Source organism: Lytechinus variegatus, chromosome 17 (genome assembly GCF_018143015.1).
Source record: "Lytechinus variegatus isolate NC3 chromosome 17, Lvar_3.0, whole genome shotgun sequence".
Classification (NCBI taxonomy): Eukaryota; Metazoa; Echinodermata; class Echinoidea; order Temnopleuroida; family Toxopneustidae; genus Lytechinus; species Lytechinus variegatus.
In genome coordinates, this window is record NC_054756.1 from 897,363 (window position 1) to 916,909 (window position 19,547).

Genomic DNA, 19,547 nt, shown 5'->3' on the forward strand with positions numbered 1-19,547 from the left:
TGCTACGGTCACGAATTTGCACACGGAACTCAAAATATTCTTCAGGATTGTCCCCGAAGAATGAAAATATAAATTCTTTCCACACTCTGATGCTGCTCACGAATTTGCACACGGAACTCATAAAATTATTTAGGATTGCCCCCGAAGAATGCATGAAAGCATAAATTCTTTCAACTGATGTGAACATCGACGCACGCGCCCTCTCACCCACTCTTAATCTCTCTCTCTCTCTCTCGCGCGCGAACACACATACACACCCACAATATAGAAACATATGATTAAATGTTTCACAAACAGGAAAGAATAGAAAATATGAATAAGAATACGTTTGCATGCATGAAAATGTAAACTCGTAAATTATTCTTTCCACCTCCATACTTATGAACTGATGTAAATTGGGATGATATGCTTTACCTTTGCTTTTCGTTTCCAAATCTCCTGAGCTATACCCACCATTGGATGTGTCGTTACCGCGCATAGGTGTTAGCCAGCCAATCAGCAATGACCAGGAAAATGAGTCTTCTGTCGTCATTTGGTCATATTTCTCATCATATTTATGGCCATGATGGCTGCAGGTGTAGGCGCCGCATGCCATGAAGCTTTCTCACCGTTGTCTAGAGCTGATAAGATGTCGTTATCCCAAAATTACCATGCTCAGTCTGGCACAAGTGCTTCTAAGCAATAAAAACCAAAGATTTCACTGCAATTTTGTTAGAGCAATTGGAGGCGTCACCGTTGATATCCCACCTATTGTCAAATCGTGGCAGGAGAGATCCATGTCGAAGAATACGTGCTAGCTTTCTTACGAAAGTTGATGTTCTCCTCACAACTTCTTATACTTGTCTCGCTTCTCTTCAATCGTCCGAAAGATTGCTCACACGATAAACGTTTAGCCCTGCCAACTAAGGTAGGAGATTGCCAATTTCCCATATTTCTCCGACATTCAGCAGCTACTAGATCTATAATAAAAATGGCAAGTACACTTTTATGTCAGCGATGGACTATCATACTTCTTTCTCCAACAACAGGTGCTGTGGTCGAGTGGTCTAAGGCGCCTGAAAAACAAATGAATGTCCGTAGTTCGACCCCATTACAAGGCATCTATAGAGTACCGCCGTGATAACGTCAAATTCTTTTTTTTTTCATTTTTAATTTCAGCATTTTTGATACATATTTTGATAGAGCATGATAAAAACCTCGGTGGCCTGGTTCTATTAGGAACCAAGCCAATAATACACTGACTTCAATTGGGTTTATTTATTCGTGAAGCAATATTTTAGGCCCCCATCGACCGATTCTCAACTAAATGTGGGTTGTGGAGGTTTTTCATCATGTTTTACCAAAATATGGCATCAGGAAAGTGACGTCGCACTTCAGTAGTCTATGACATGTATGACAGGACAGTTGCTGGAAACCATCTTTTTAGTGGGAGAGATCATGCAAATTTGAACCCCCCCAAAAAAGTTTCCACTACAAATCCTTCATCTAAAAATGAAAATGCTACACGCATTCTTTGTTACTTCTCCAATATAATGACTATGTAGGACGTCAAGAAGAATATTGATTTAGGATGGCAAACACGAAAGACTTTTGAAATATATAGTGGTGGTAGTCATGGTGATTAACATGTGGTGATGGTGATGATGTTAGGTCTCTGTGGTGATGGCGATTATGATGCCGATGGTAATGGCGACGATGATGATGATGATAATTATTGTGGTGAAGATGGTGGCGGTGATGGTGGCTATGGAAATCAAGTCGATGATGGTGACGATGATGACGGTGGTGATGGTGGTTGTGATGATGATGTAATGGTGATCTTGATGTTTTTAATGAAAATTATCTCATTCATTGATGACATTCGGTATAGAAGTGATCGTGTGATTCGCCCAACTTGGTCGTAATGATGATCTAATGAAGTGACATCTGTTGGATATTAAGTTTAGATGTTGATAATGATGATGAAATTCGCATTGACACAATATTTCTCTTTACTATTGAATTTTAATAGATGAGGTGTTTGCTATTCATGCAAGGACTGGTAACCTGTTTGTCACTAGGTAGGGTTTTAAAACATTATTTTGGTCTTGCTGATTAGTAGGCCTATGATGTTCATGAAAAAAACATTCAGCAAAAAAATATATATATATAATTTCTTCAATTAAGTAGTAACACTTGAATTAATTTCATGACAAATAGGCCTGCTTCATTTGTAAATATGTTATGAAAATGTAAAACTATGGAACATGAATAAGGGGCATGAAACTCATTGACTCATTGACATTTTGGTATAAATGATTCTTCTTCTATTATGATAATACCAAACCCTTTGTATTCTGAAAGATAGGCGGACATGATAGACTGAAATTCCAGTACGCATAAATTATGTTTTAAGAGACTGACTCCTCAACTCCTAAGCTAAAATGATCACACAATATGAACTCATGATAGGGTTATGTATGCAAATGAAGTAGTTCGTAAAGATCTATAGTCAACTTCATGCTATTCAATGTCACTTTTATTACTTTTTTGAATAATTGGAATCGAATTGAGTCAATCAGCCCGAAAGCAACATATTCTGAATGACATGAATTAAGGTCCCCAATCAATTTAACTCTAACCAGAGTAATCCCCTGTTGAGAAACAAAGTTAAAAAGTTAGATATTAGGTTTTGATGTCATCTAGACATTATGTCAGAACCGGAGGGTATACCGGTGATATATTCTTTGATTTGTTTTACCCCCATTCAACCGGACATGGTGGCTCAGTGGTAGAGCGTCCGCCTCATGAACGGGAGGTCGTGGGATCGATCCTCGGCCGAGTCATACCAAATACTTATAAAAATGGGACCTTCTGCCTTCTTGCTAGGCGCTCAGCATTTAGATTGGAGAAGGGTAATAATAACATATAATGTTATGCAGGGCCCGCTGGTAGAACAGTTTCCTAACTGAAGTGGCTACCCTGGGTAAATAAAACGTTATTATTATTATTATTTTAGCTAAACTAGGTTCATCGGACCCAAGTGCAGGAACAGATAGGTGTCCAGATGGTCTAGGTTTGAATTACACCTTACCAATGTTTCATGAATGCCGGAAGAAGCTTCACCCCAATGGGAGTTTGGTGCAGACTATTCCAAAGATCATTCCTGTTTCATCTGCCGAGGACCGGTGTCCCGCGAGGAATGATAACTCACGAACGTTTGGTCGCCGTCTTTGTAGATTTCCAGGTGAAGTTTGTCCCCTTTCGACCTTTTTTTCAGGAAGGTGTGCCCATTATGGAAAGGGTTTCGTTTAACTGCGTTCCAAGATGTAAAGATGGATTATGGGTAACGAACCCGGCCAAACATGAGTAGTTGTGAACTTGGGGTAGGAATATCAAGGATGCTGGTTTCAACGCCCTTATATTTTCTTTAAATATACTTTTTGACATAAATTTGACATATGAAGCAAATAATCACCTTTCTTCATTCGATACAGTTGGTGTGATAAACTGTACTTTCCTTGGCGATGTGAAAGCATGCACTCTTAAAATGTTGGGCAACATACTGTCCACAGAACAATTGGTTACAAAATTTATCAAATTTTGGATACTTTTCAACCAATACTGCGTAGTGTTCACTCAAAGCACACATTATTGGTTTAAAACTACCCAGAATTGGATAAAGTTTTAACTATAAAACATAAATAAACATAGAAACATAAATGAGGTATGTGAAAGAATAACAAAGATCTGCCATTCTGCCATACTTTAATAAAATTTATGAAAAATGGACGTAACCCCTTTTGACAAATGAGCTCTTCAGAAGAGTTTGGTTGCAGAATTGGTTAGGTCCACTCCAAGAAAATAATTTTATTCATTCTGCCATACTACAATATTCTTATGAGAAACTAAATTTTAATGATTCCTTACCATAAACAACATAAAATCGGGTATAAAAGAAATCTACATGTCTTCATATTTATTATTCTTTTCCAAAAAATCTGTGGGGACCTAACCCCTTTTGCAACCAAACTGAAATGAACCTAACCCCTTTTGAAAAAAAGGTTATCTTTCTTTGCCATTTTAGTTAACTTTTTAATGGGAATTTCAAGTTTTCTTTATATACCGGACATGATGGCTCAGTGGTAGAGCGTCCGCCTCATGAACGGGAGGTCGTGAGTTCGATCCTCGGCCGAGTCATACCAAAAAATTATGAAAATGGGACCTTCTGCCTTCTTGCTAGGCGCTCATCATTTAGATTGGAGAAGGGTAATAATAACATATAATGTTATGCAGGGCCCGCTGGTAGAGCAGTTTCCTAACTGAAGTGGCTACCCTGGGTAAATAAAACGTTATTATTATTATCATTATTATTATAATCATCTTAGAGAGCTACAAAAAACTCCAATTTGTTGGGAAATGGACTTAACCCCTTTTTGCAAGTGAGCTCTTCATTTATTTCACGAGAATTATTAATGTTATGGAAGATGTGGAATGAGATTCACCACACATTTGGAATTTGCCATATTGTGACGGTTTAAATTCATTACATCGAATCCATATTGTTGAGTTGCCTGCACTGTGAATACCTATAATGAATAGACCTATACCTGCCACAAAATGTCACGCATCTCGTATCAAATATGGAATACGTTTACCAAAAACGCATTATGGAAAGTACTTAAAGTATAAGATAATTGATTGATATGCTTCGTAGCCATGGTAACAAGGACAGACAGTAATTTAATTTGCATTAGTCGTGCAGACAGCGACGTTATCATGGTGATCATCTTAAAAGCCAAACCCTTAAAGCACAAACTTAAAAAATCCCAACTCAGATGCCAAATTAATAAACTCCCGTATTCCCAAAGTAAATTGAAGCGAAACTAATTGTCTAAGCCAATAATATTTGCTATCATGTTAAGTCTAAAATGAAAATAAGGATTCGTAGCATAAAATTGAGTTTGTTATTCAGAAGGTGCTTCAGAATGACAATAAAATAGTATTTCATATTCTGAAGGTCATATGAGGTAAAGTTCGTTACTTAAAAGGTTTGTTTGTCTGGAAATAAAATAAGTTAATAAAGAGGGCGCTTGGCTTTTGATTTCTATTTTTTTTCAAGTTTCTTTTTCAAGGCCATCGCCGAGTGATCTAAGGTGCATGACTAGACACATGCAAGCCCGCGGGTTCGATCCTCAGCTAGGGAAATAGGAGGCCATTATTAAATTATAATAGAAGGTCATCCACGAAAGGTGCTCTCATAATATATGGTCACCTGTGTCATCCTTTGCGGCCAAGGAAGATTAAGTGACCATCCTGACCACTGTGGACCGTGGAGCTGTCGTAATATAGCCGTAAAATTTTGTACTAATCCTGTCGTAGAACGTTTACATCACACGATAGCCCTCCTCAAGATTTCTGTACATCTCGGTCAAGACCTGAAGACGGTCTTACAACCGTGCTTGACCGATTCTGACCGTCGCTTTTATGTGAGAGTACCTTTAGTAATGAAGAGAAAAATATTTTACTGTGCATTTACTTTTTATACAATGTGTAGCCAATTCATTAAAACGAAAAAAAAAATCATTTCACCCCAATTGTGATTTTGATTTAGATTGTGATGAAGATCTCTGTGAAAACGGCTGGTGTGTGGAGACTATGAAAAGCTACAGATGCATCTGCTTTGCGGGATTTCAAGGGCCTAATTGCGAAGAACGTGAGGAAATATTAAACTCATTCAAAGAATTGCAGTGTATTTCGTAAATATGAAGAATAATATCATCCAGTTTTTGGAAAGAATATAATTACGTGACATGAATATTGACTACATTGATTTCGAATCAATGATCGCTGACAACCCACTTTGGCTTTTCATAAATAGTTGTCAAAAAGAGGAGTCATGTCAGGACAAATATTTTTTATTTTCATGATTGTGAAGTTTGTTAATTTACATTTTAAGCTGCAGTATCAATGTTGACCGACGGAATGATGTTGGAAAAGACAGGAGAAACAGACAAGTACAAGGCAGACCTGATCATCAGTGCGACGCCATCAGCGACAGGGTTCACGAAGCGGATAAACCGGTCAGCAACAGACCCGATGGCGATATCTCCGGCTGAACCGACAAGGACAACACATCTAGCGGACTCCCTTAAAACTCCATCCGGTGAGATTTGTGTCAAAGCTTCATCTTTTAGAAGATGGAGACTATCAAATGAGATCAGGAGACTATTTCATGAAAGTTGTCGGCACTGACAAGTCGTCTTCTCCGACAGTTACCATAGTAACAAACAGAAGCCAGTACCTCTCAGCAAATCAAAGCCGAGGATTTTACTGAAGTTTCAGCGCCGACAATTTATTCAGTGCTGGCAACTTTCATGTAACACCCACCCAGTTCCCGTCAAACAAAGAGTTCTGATAGATTAAACTTAAATCCCCAACTGAGATTCATCTCGAATTGTATAGCTAAGAGGTAGGAAAAAAAAAATTATTGGTGATTTTAATATACGATTAGAATCCATTGCAAGACGGGGAATTTTCGCTGAGCCACGCAAGGGTGTATGACAAGCCCTTCTTGCATTCACTTCTTTTTTCTGATATAAAGAAATTTCTTGACATTAGATTTCTTTTCATATGGTAACAAGGTGTATTCATATAATAATAATAATAATAATAGTCCGCATTTATATAGCATCAGAGCGCCTCACAGGCACCACTTGTATTTTGCTCTGCAAGTTTTGGTTTATTTGTGTGTATCTCTATCTTTGTTGTTTGTAAATTGTGACATCCTATTTATCATATATCACTGATCTTACAGGATCACTTTGGTAAGGTTTTGTGCTCTACAATCGATGTATTTCTATGATGGATATTTTAGTGTTTGTATGTCTCGTTTGGTTTAATTTGCTATGCCCATGGCTTCCATGTTTGAATTGAACACACGTTCTATTGAGAGGTCTTTGGCTTATACCAGAAAACTTTTATTGTATATATCCCTACATGTATTCATCCATTGTCCTCTGTGGATACTAACATAATGGGTCTTACTAGATCTCAACTTCTTGAAGTGAACTGTGATTTTAAGCTGCCTTGTGATGTATGGTCACATATCAAGGAATTGGGAATCCAAAGGAAGCCTATTACTCGGCGTGGATCAAGAGCTGGTAGAGGGAAGGACAAGAACAAGGCTGAGCATCGTTCAGAGAGAGTCGCCAGAAATCATCGAGGTAATACGAGTAGGTTTGGAAATGTGAAAGCATGCCTTTGGAATAGTCAGTCAGTCCGCAAAAAGAGTGTTCTACTGTGCGACTTGATCATCGACAATGACTTTGACATCGCCTTCCTAACAGAGACTTGGCTTCAAAAGGATGACCAAGTCATCCTTGGTGAGATTTGTACCCCTGCCTTCTCCGTTCTGAGTGTTCCTCGAAAAACTTCTTGTCGTGGTGGAGGGATCGCTGCAGTGTATGATAGCAATGTAAAGCTGCAGGATTGTTCTGATGCCCTCCCTGAAGTAAGCTCTGTTGAGTTTGCTCTATTCAGAAACCAACAAGTCAATTTTCTTGTTATCTACAGGCCTTCTTCTGGATCTCTGCCATCATCATTTTTTTTGAAGAATTTGAGGAAGGACTTGTGGTCATGGGAGATTTTAACTTTCACATGGACTGTCCAAGTAAGCCTGAGGACAGAAACTTCAACTTGTTGCTTACCTCACTTAACTTCAAGCAGCTTGTTCAAGGATCCACTCATCGTTTTGGACACACCCTCGACCTCGTCATCGTTGGGGACAGTGACACTATCATGCAGACATGCTTCGTTGATCAGATCATCCACCCTGATCAGTGATCACTCTCTGATAAAGTTTGATCTTGATCTAAAGAAGTCAGTTACTTCTAGTGACGTTCGTGGTCTCAGAAAGTTTAAGTCAATAGATCATGATCTGTTCTCTAAGGATCTTTTTAAAAGGATGAACTCAATCATGGAATGTGATAGTAGTGACACAGATGATCTTGTGCTACAATACAACAAAGCTTGTCGTGAAGTCCTTGACGCCCATGCCCCTGCATCAACAAGGTCAATGTCTGTTCGGGTGAAGCCTAGCGACAATAAATTAAACAAAGGATAAGTAACCAGTTACAGTAATAATACAGTTTATTAAGCCAACATCATTGAGCTTTACCTCACAGAACAGCGCCGGCCGAACAAGGGGCGATTTAACAACAATCCGTCGCAGATGGCGACATTACACAAACAAACATATTGGCGCAACCACTTTTCTTCTTCTCTTGTTTTGTAACAAAACCCTAAATAACCAATAATATCCAATTCAAGTTATATCCTCAGAACAAACATATCTGACAATATAAAAATCCTTAGTAAGCATATAATTAAAACATTTGCCAAGATAACGCCATATAAATGCATGACTTGTACTCTCACATAACAAGCCTATCACTGTCATAGACATTGTATACCAGTGCATAGAATGTATTAAAGTAACAAAAATGTGTAAATAGCAAAAATGAATTACTAACTCGAAAACAGAAACACCCTTAGCATATCCAAGCCAAAACATTAAAATAACAAACTGCAAACATCGACATATCAATACAAAATATGATAACCTGCTATTACCAAGAGATTGACATATCAGTACACAAAACTAATAAACAGCAATTATCAACATAATCGTATTTTCTATTTTTCCTCCCTTACAACTGTAAAGAAAGGAAAAACCTGTCGTAAGTCCTTTAAAAGGCGATTGAACAAACCATACAGAAAACAGCCTGGAAAATATACCAGACCACGCAATTGCTCAATCCATACCGTATCATTCAAAATATAAATCAATGTCTGTCATACACAAAGCACATTACCAAATATTTTGCAATCGGGGGCTAAAAATATAACAAAATACATAAATCACCGGAAACGTACCGCTATATAAATACATAGTGGAGGCTGTAGCACACACAGTAAAAAAAATATGCATATAAAAAACAGGTAAATGAAAACTAACTGAACACACCAAAAACCGTAAAGCATCGAAATAAAGTATAAGGGCATTACAATAATTAACCGAAACAAAATTACACTACATATCAAGCAGTCTCATGTTAACAAGTTGATAATCATAAATGAAAAGCATGAACAACCTGCAGAACAAAACCAATAGGCTATCAAGGTGGGAGGGGTGCTAAGTTTGGATTAATAAAAAGGTTTGCATTGTGTAAAAATCTAAACTTGCTCAAATCAGTACTAGGTAAACAAACAAAATATGCTCCAATATCTGTATAATACACATGTATCCACACTGTTCTAAAGGCTAATCAGGTTCAGGTATAAACTTTAACACCTTACCTGCAAACGCATCATTAGCAAACAGGCTAACCAAAAAGCTATGTATAAAACATAGACTGATAAAGGAGTGCACAGACTTCGACAACCTGAAATAGATACCAGTGAAAATCAATAACCAAAACAATTACATGGATCGACATTTAGAAATAATCAATAAGAAAGTCATGTATACACAAAATACTGTTAAATACAAAATATCAACTACTTTAAATAGCTGTAAAAAGGTAAATACATATATATATATTACTACAAAATATCTGACATACACAGCAATAAGTCATATATCAGCATAAAAACCATGTATAAAACATTGAAAGGAAAGGAAAAATGATGGTAAAGTAGAAAGAAAGTGGAGGGAAAAGTCAAAAAGACATCGCAAAACAGAGCATAATATATTTCAAAAAGATTATTGAAAAATCAGTGAAGTCCAATATGGTCACACGGAAGCTGTACATGAAGGTGCATGCATTCCACACTAGGCAGATCACTTGTCACAATAGTGCACATGATGGTCCTTTTTTCTCAGCTTAGTAAAACAGTCTGTATCTGCTATAGGGAAGTTCAATAGTACATATGAACGATGAAATACTAGAAATGAGTCCTTTTTCTCAATTTCGTCACACAGTCTTTATCTGCTAGTGAAGTGACGTCATCAAGTGAGCATTTCATCCTGTTAGGAGAAATGATACAGTGAGTTCGGTCTGGGGGACGACCTGGAGGCAGTCCAGTGCGATCACCACTAGGATGGAAGAGGTGACTCTGCAAATGCGAAGAAACAGTCAACCTCGAAGGGGAATCATGTGACAAGCTCTGATGACTGGTAAGAGTCCCGAGAGATGATTCCGGGGGTCGACCAGGGGGGCCGTCAATCTCCAGGGTGTAAGGGTGGTGAACCACATCATAAAACAGGATATCCTCAGTGGAGCTGTTGGGACTGGTACAGTCAGCATCAGCCATGGGAGGTGCAACTGGGAGAGCATCACAAGAGCACTTGGTGTTCTCAAACACGGGTGGCCTATGCAAGGACTCATGTGACTGAGACTGAAGATGAAGCGATTGATGGCTGTCCTCAACGTGGCCGACAGGATGTCTCTCTAGACTGAGAAACTGGGTTTGTGGAGACTCAAGCACTTCATTGTCCAAGGGATACAACTCCGAGCATGTAGCAAGTGTGGTGTCGTCGCCAGGGCATTCGACCGCAGATCGCAGGCTCGAGATTGTCGAAGGATGGCCAGGTGTACCTAGGTCTGGGGATGCCGGGGTGTAAGATTCCTGTTTGTGGACATAGTAAGACGAAGCAGGTGGGCACGCAGCAGGCGTGTTAACGGTAGTAGGGTTAGAGCGAACCGAAGGACTAAGTGCGGACGATGGTCCATCACTGAACATGGCGTGCTCTGGAGACGTAGCAGGGTGAGGCTGCTGTTCAACGATATCGGAAGGCGAGGCAGGCGAACGTGCAGCAGGCGCGTTGACAATGACAGTACTAATCTGAAGCGAAGGACCGTATACATACGATGGTCCCTCACTAAACGTGACGACGCGCCTAGCGGGACGAACGAACACATCGTACAATTCCATGAATGGAATACCAGCTCGCACACCGAGGCTCGAAGACTCAACAACAAACCCTTTAAAAAGGAAGTCCCTGCCATCTCGAGAAAATGTGAGACAAGTCTCGCCTACAATGACAAAAGGTGACGGTGAATGGCCGGTTGGATAAGCAGAGTGGGAAGAGGCAATAATGTCACCTCTAAGACACTTAACCAATGAATGACTGATCAAATTCTCTGCAGACCCACTGTCAAGATCAACATGGACACAGTGGTCACCATGGAAAAGATCTACGTAAGGAGTTAGGGCCTGATTAGGCACAACAAATTCACTAGCCACAGCACAATGTGGCGTATTATCTTGGGTCTCATCTGACTCTGATGAGCTTTCATAACAGAGAGTATCTTCATGAATAACTGACTCTGACTCTGAGTCATCAAAGCAACCAAAACTCACACTAGGATCTTCAGAGCAGGGATATGTTGTTGCATATCCCTGTTCAGAGGAGCGATCCACAGCACTTGATGCATGGTCAACACACTCTGCAGGAATACAGCTGGGAACTATATCATGACCAAGGTCATGATAGACAAAATCATCACAAGAATCACTGCAACTCTGGAAATTATTAGAATAGCCAAGAATGTTAGCGGCATTTCGAGCTTGGGATATAATGCGTTTCTCATGTATGGGAAGGAAGGGGCAATCGCCTATATGGTGATAACTACTGCGACAAGCCTCAAGACATAGAGGGCACTTACGATCTAAACTCTTATGTTGGAATGAAGGAGGTTCAGACTGTCTACGATAAACAGTGGGACTATCAATAAATCTATGCTTATGGTCAGGTGATAATATGGTAGCGTGTAATACCTGAATAGGCCTGTCGTGAGACTGATCAACTTTTGATGCAATATTACAACACTCATGCTCGTCTTCTGAAACATAACCCTCACATTTATCATGTCTAAGACTCGTATTGTCATGTTGCTCATGTTCTTTACCTACTCGTAAGATGGGCCTACTGTATCTATGCAAGATTCTACTTGGGATCTGACTCTGGGGACATACATGTATTTTGTGAGGCATATCCTTTCCCATATACTCACATTGGTCAAAATCACAACCATCTTCATGATTCCAATCAACACCAGCACTGACTGATTCATCATTTTCATTCCTTCCAAGAACATGACATCGATAAGCATCTTCATTATCAATATCTAACAGCTCAAAGTCATCATTATCACAACTATATTCATCAAAATTCTCATCCTCATAACTACAATCTGGACTGGCACTGGTTGATTCATATATCCTAAACATTCCAGTCAAACTGTGATTCAATTTCAAATGATTACTAGTATGTGAATTAAAAGTTTAAGCTGGACAAGTAGCATGTGATTCTGAAAACGACAAACATGTCTTTTCTGTACTTAGTCTAAGGTGGCCTCTCTCTCGGGCCTGGGGGCGAGGATGGAAATTGATCCTCAACAATAGGGAAGCAGCCATGAACGGCTATACGTGGGACTAGTTACGACACTGTGACTTGCTGTGGGCAAACTTATTATACCTATCACGACAAAGGATTTGTCGACCAACTGGCTGCAAGGATTGCATGAAACTCATCGTTGTGTGGGGTAGGCAAAGGTCCGAATCCCAGCTGTCACCACGACAATAAATTAAACAAAGGATGAGTAACCAGTTACAGTAATAATACAGTTTATTAAGCCAACATCATTGAGCTTTACCTCACAGAACAGCGCCGGCCGAACAAGGGGCGATTTAACAACAATCCGTCGCAGATGGCGACATTACACAAACAAACATATTGGCGTAGCTAGTACACCGATGAGATGAGGCCCGACGTACCAGACAACGTGCTGAGAGACGCTGGCGCAAAGCAAAGTCAGCAAACCCTAGTTACAGACTTTATATTGAGGCCCAGCGGAATGTATTCGATGTTGTTGTTTCCGCTAAGAAAGACTATTATCGTAACCAACTTTCTTCGTGTAATACTAAGGACATGTATAAGACTGTCAACGAATTGCTCAATGCCAGTAGTAATGTCCGTCCGGTGTCTCCCAGCTCTTCAGATCTTGCTGAAATTTTCTCAGATCATTTTGCCAGTAAAGTTTCTAAAATTAAGGATGGATGATATAGAGGGCATTATATATTCCAACTGATTGTAGTGCATCTAACGTATCTTCAAATACTCGTAAACTTGATTCACCTCTTGATAAATTTGATACTGTGAGTGAGAATGTCTTACAATGTATGATTTCTAAGTGTTCCTCAAAATCTTGCACTTTGGATCCCATGCCGACATGGTTGGTTAAGAAGCATTTGTCTTTTTTACTCCCAGTACTTTCACGTATCCCGAATCTGTCAATGCCTACTGGTGTTTTCCCAGAGTCTTAGATCATCCATTATAGCACCGGTTTAAAGAAGTCTACTCTGGACAAAGATAGTTTAGGTAGTTATAGACCTGTTTCTAACATGCAATTTGTAGGCAAAGTGATTGAAAAGGCTGTTTCCAAACAGGTATTTACTTTTGTTTCACAGAATAATTTACTGGATCCAATGCAGTCTGCATATCGTGAGGCACATAGCACTGAAACTGCACTGATTAGTCTACAGAATGATATGATTTTTTTATTGTGCAATTGACAATAAGCAAGCAGTTTTCTTATTAATGCTTGACCTCTCATCTGCCTTTGATACGGTAGATCACAAAATCCTTTTGCAAAGGTTGGCTGATCACTTTGGCCTAGGTAATAATGCTCTTCCCTGGTTCAAATCTTATCTTAGTAACAGGACCTGTCGAGTACACATAAAAGGGTCACTTTCAAGTGAGAAACCATTAGAATACCGCTGGGGTCAATTATCGGCCCCCCGGGGGGGGGGGCACTCAGTATATAATGCATAGTGGGTATGTGCCGCGGAGGGGACCCCCATTTTTACACCCAAATTTCCGTTCCAAGGCATAGCATTTTGCTCTTATCGAGAAAAAAGAAGAAAGAAATCCGCTCCAAAGCTTCGCATATTTTTCGTTACACCGTTCCGGTCGCATTGATCTGCTGCAATTTTGGTGAAAAGCGGCCGCCGAGCGCTGTCCGACCATCGTCTCTGCGCTAGCGCACCCGGCGGAGGCCGCGCTAGCTGCATCATGCACGCATGCCCGTTCCATAGGGGTGCATACGCACGTACTCACACACTGGCGATCCGTTCCAAGGACCCCCGTTTTCACAAAATTGTAGTTCCAAAGCCAGTTCCGAGGACCCTCCTTTTTACAATAAGCCCGCGGCACACCCTTACCACTTTTTTGGTCGAGTGCCCCCGGGGTCAATTATCGGACCTCAGTTTTTTACATACTACATCGGTAATATTGGGAACATCATCAGTCGGCACTCAATTCAGTATCATGTTTATGCTGATGACATTCTGATGTTCACCACTTTTGATCCTACCAAGCCTGGAGATGCAGCCTGTGCGTATTTTCGGATTTCAAAACGTTTGTCTGACATTCATTCGTGGCTTGCTGATAATAAATTGAAATTAAATTCTTGTAAAACAAAGTTCTTTCGTGCTGCATCTCCTGCACACCTTAATTGGTTCCTTGACATTTCTCTTGATGACATGGACATTCCATCATCTTCAACCATTAAGGATTTAGGAGTTGTCTTTGATAGTGAAATGAAAATGACCGAACATGTAATATACTTGTGTCGTACTCTCAACTGGCAAATATAATAATCTCAATCGCATTAGAAGTTTCCTGAATAAGGACAAAATCATGTCATAATGTTGTTAGGGCACTTGTGCTCTCCAGACTCGACTATCGTGGTTGCTTGCTTGGGGATATTAGTAAACAGGATCTTGGAAGACTTCAACGCCTTCAGAACAAATGTGCACGATTAATCTGTCAAAAACACAAATGGTATCATGCTACCCCTCTTCTAAATGAACTACATTGGCTACCTGTTTCTGATTGAATACATTATCGAATACTTATTCAAACCTAAAAATCTCTGTTAACCACACTACCTTCTAACATTTCTTCATTATTTTAGCAACAAAGATCTACATACTCTAGTCGTTCTGCAGCTGCTCCTTCCTATGTCATATCAAAATCCAGAAAACATGCCGGTTTCAACTCCTTTCAATGTCTTGCCCCCCGTCTTTGGAACAAACTCCCTCCATCTCTTCCAAACCTCTCTTCTCTTAACCTCTTCAAAAAACATCCCTACACACACTTATATAACCATAAACCTTAACTTGTCTTATGCAATCAACAGCGCTTCGTATCCTCTGCAAAAAGCGCTATATAAATCCAATTATTACTGATAATATCATATCCAACACGAACTTGGCAAAATATTCTTTTCAATTCAATTCAGTTTATTTTATTTTCATTTTCAAATTATTAACATAACAGCAAGCGTTATACAGTGCGTCCCAGAATAAACGAAACCGAGATTTAGCGATCATTTATCATAACTTAATCATAAATAGAATAGACAAATGACCTACCAATGTAAAGCTGAGAATCTCCTCTTTCATCTGATATTACTTAGGTTATTTCTTATTCACGCATGAGTGAGCAAAAACAATTTGAAGAAAGGATACCAAAAACTCATTTGGCGGGGGGGGGGTATCTGGGTTTCAAAAAGAAAAACACATTTGTGAAAAGTTCAATATCTGTTCTTTACTTTGGTACCTCAATTACAGAAAATGGTCAAGAAATAAAAAAGTTCTGGTCATTTAAAATAAGGCTTGTATTTCCATAATAACATGAGATAAATGTGTTTTCACCGGTTTCCCACAGACATGACAGAAGCTTTCGCATGGTGAACAATAGATATAATACATGGCTGACCGTCAACAAAACGGAGTGTCGAGTGAGTTTGAAAGCCAGCCTGGAGAACCTCTTCATTTTATGAAATTATTGAAATTCAAGCCTTATTTCAAATGACCATAACTTTGTTATTTCTCGACCATTTTCTGTAATTTAGGTATCAAATTAAAGAAGAGATATTGAACTTTTCAAAACTGTGGTTTTCGTTTTGAAACCCAGATACCCCTCGCCAAATGAGATTTTGAGGAGGAGATTCTAAGCTTTAAATTGGTTGGTCATTTGTTTATTTTATTTATGATTAAGCAATGATAAATGATCGCTAAATCTCGGTTTCGTTCTTTCTGGGACGCACTGTATATATATATATACATAGTATACAAAGCAGAATAAAAACACAAAAGTGATCGCTTAATAATTAAGTTTTGAAAACCTATATTGATGATTAAATACTTTAAATACTTGAAAAATACAGGTCATAATTAACGTATGAAAATCCCTTAGACAATACGATAAGATTATTCAATGTACCAGATCTAAATCTATGATAATATTGTTACATCAAACCTTGATTTCAAAAACTTTCTCATGAAATACTTGTTTGCTGCAACTTTCTTTCTTTAACATTTAATGTTGTGGCGGCAGGAGAAACAAACCATCTAGGGTTGTATACAGGCAATACAGCAGCCCTCTTCCAATTTTTGATTTTATAACTTTATCTATATAATTGTATAACATATTACCTGTTGATGTAACGTGATGGAATAAGATCAAATCGAATTAAAAAAAAAAGAAATACAATTCTTGATATCAAGAATTCGACTTCTTTATAATGTAGATCTAGGCATAAATATGTTCATTACGTAAATATGTTAATATGTTAATGTAAATGTGTAGTCAATTCATTTTTTTTACTTTCTTATGATATATATATATATATACTATATATATATATATGTATGTATGTATATATATATATATATATATATATATATATATATATATATATATATATATATATATATATATGTTAAATATAATCTTAGGCTGCACAGATGCTCTTTGTGAAAACGGCTGGTGTGTGGAGACTATGAAAAGCTACAAATGTTATTGCTATGCTGGATTCCATGGGACCCATTGCAAAGAACGTAAGAAAAAAATACACATTAATCTTGCTGCACCATACATGTAAATCAGTGCATACCTTATTCCGTTGGCTCGCAAAACAATAATAACAGAAACATGAAAACTCTACGGGCATTTATTATGTATAAAACACCCTAGGCAATAATTTTCAATTTGCATTGCTAATCATGTTAACCATTCAGGGAAATTAATTATCCGTACCCGTATTTGACAGGCTCTTAAATAATTAAGCTGACAATTTCAATATTCTTATAAATATTAGATCAGTAAAAATCGTTTGACATTTTGTTACACCTTTTACCAGGGCTTGTAGTATTTTCGAGACATTCGAGACATTTATCTTCAAGAATTGCAATTGAATTTAAGGAGGCGCGATAGCTCAGTCGGTAGAGCGGGGGATTCGTATTCCGGTGACCCGGGTTCGATTCCCACTTGGTGCGCGAGTGCCCTTTGGTAAGGCATTAATCCACAGTACCAGGTCCTTCGGAGGGGACCTTCGGAGGGGACCTTAAGCCGTCGGTCCTCTGGTTGCATGCTTACAAGCATTCATGCTTTCTTAGCAATCTGGTAAAAAATCCCCACCAATCAATTACCTATAGCCTACCGATGAACTACAGGTACAGCATTTACGGCAAAAATCGATTTCTTCAGATTTTGCATGATTTCTGGCGTTAAAACAACGCGAATAGTAAAGACACACACACATTCACATGCACGAACCCACGCACACATACGAACAGACCCACATACACTCACCTTCTCACCCACCCACCCACACAAAAACGCACTCACACATACAGTACAATATTATTTTCAGTTCTGAGTGTGCGAGTGTTCGTGAGGGTGTGTGTGGCTAAATTAAGAGCTTTATAATTATGTTAGGCCTACTAATGATATGAAAGTGCTATATCCAAATGTAATATTGGCATCCATCAATAAGGCTTGTAACGATAAATATTTGGTAAAGAGAAGTATTTGAGTCTTTCCTTCGATTTTTTCCAGGTACAGCAGTTAATTCGAGCTGTCAAGATGTTTTCAGATGGTTTGAAGGCAACCTTTATTGCTACTTTGATGAGAGAGTCAACTTTTATCAAGCACTGACGAATTGTCGGAACATCAACTGGAAAACTCATAAAGAAGGTGATTCTCCTGGTTTCTCTGATCTAGTGTCCATTCACAGCGATGAGGAGATGTCATTTATTATGTACTTGTGTAAAGGAAGAGTAAGTACACGACTGCGAAATATTTTTTTATTGCTAGGCGCATTTTCAAAGATGTATTTGTTATGTTTGAACACATCTACTTTCGATCTTTTGTGTGTCCAGGGGGGGGGGGGTGTTTCAAAAAGATTTAAGTATGACTTTATAGAGTCGCACTTAAATGTCTAGTTGCGCATAGTATAAAAGGCATGACAGCATTGGTCAGATCATGCCAAGAGGACGCGCACTACTGCGCATTGATCAATAAGATTGCGCGATGCATATGATGTACGCGTCGACATTTAAGTGCGACCTAAGTCATACTTAAATCTTTGTGAAACACCCCCCAGGAGTCGCGACGTCCAATCAATACCCAAATTTGAAATTAATTATTAAATTTCCATTGGTATTTTTAAACAAAGTCAAAATTTGTGGGGCGCGTTGCATCCTGTGGAACAATTGTGTTGACGCCCCCCCCACACCAACAGAATAAACAACGCAAATTAGAATTGCGCAATTCTGATTGGTTGAAAATTAATTTGAATTTCGTTCGATTGCAATATCTGAATGCAATATGCTCCTGATGTCTACCAAAAAGTCGCATGAATCAACAAACGTAGAGGGAAGCAACACACATGTGTTGCTACCCTCTACGTTCGATGGCATATAGTTCGATGGCATAATTATAGGCAAAGTCGAAATGATCATGTCATAATAATTAATAATAATGATAATAATGATAGTTCTAATAACCAGCATTAGTACGCTCTCCATAGTAAAAGTATATCACAGCGTTTACAAACATATCAAACTACATAATTACAATATAAATGCATGTACGAACGAGATAAAAGGAAAGTGACTAATTAGAAAAAAAAAACAGTTCAAAGAAATTTATTATTGATCCGTTTCTATTTCTGTTCATGGTAACTCCCGTTGGAACTCGGCAGGAGAGCGTTTTGCCGGGGTTTATATATATATATATATATATATATATATATATATATATATAGATATATATACATATATATATATATATATATATATATATATATATATATATATAGTGCGTATCAAAAAAAGTTTACAAAATCCTGTAAAATTATATATTTGTAATATCCTGACGATTTCTCCACATTTTAGCATTGGTACAGATCCATTTAAGCAAGTGACGATTAAACTGTCGAAAAATATTTCCGCTTGAGTGAGCACCACTTACTTTTGAAAAGTTGGTGAAAAATGATTTGCGCAGAACTTTGAAATAGTTATGCGAATAAAAGTAGATCTTAATCATGAAGAACACGTGGAAATTAGCTAGTAAAATTGATTTGAGGATATCTTTTACCTTTTAAACTTGTTTTCTTGCCCAAAACAGTTCGAAGAGTGCTTAGCGCCCCACCCCTCTCCCCACACACCGAGTCCATCGTGACGATATTTGCTTTACACTGAGCTGTGAT

General features: G+C 38.5%; 1 protein-coding gene across 1 annotated transcript; it reads left to right on the plus strand.

Moving 5' to 3' along the window:
• The first annotated feature begins 583 nt into the window (after positions 1-583).
• Positions 584-19,519, plus strand: LOC121431148 (neurogenic locus Notch protein-like). Its single transcript, XM_041628654.1, has 8 exons — positions 584-907; positions 2,012-2,060; positions 2,999-3,226; positions 5,594-5,695; positions 5,939-6,145; positions 16,792-16,893; positions 17,894-18,114; positions 19,466-19,519. Exons 1-8 carry the CDS (start codon positions 815-817, stop codon positions 19,517-19,519), a joined length of 1,056 nt encoding a protein of 351 aa, XP_041484588.1. The 5' UTR covers positions 584-814.
• Positions 19,520-19,547: the final 28 nt, after the last annotated feature.

Coding starts and splice junctions, on each gene's coding strand:
- LOC121431148 (XM_041628654.1), top strand. CDS start 815: ATGTTCTCCTCACAACTTCTTATACTTGTCTCGCTTCTCTTCAATCGT. Junction 3,227..5,593: donor CCGTCTTTGTAGATTTCCAG/GTGAAGTTTGTC, acceptor ATTTTGATTTAG/ATTGTGATGAAGATCTCTGT. Junction 5,696..5,938: donor AGGGCCTAATTGCGAAGAAC/GTGAGGAAATAT, acceptor TTACATTTTAAG/CTGCAGTATCAATGTTGACC.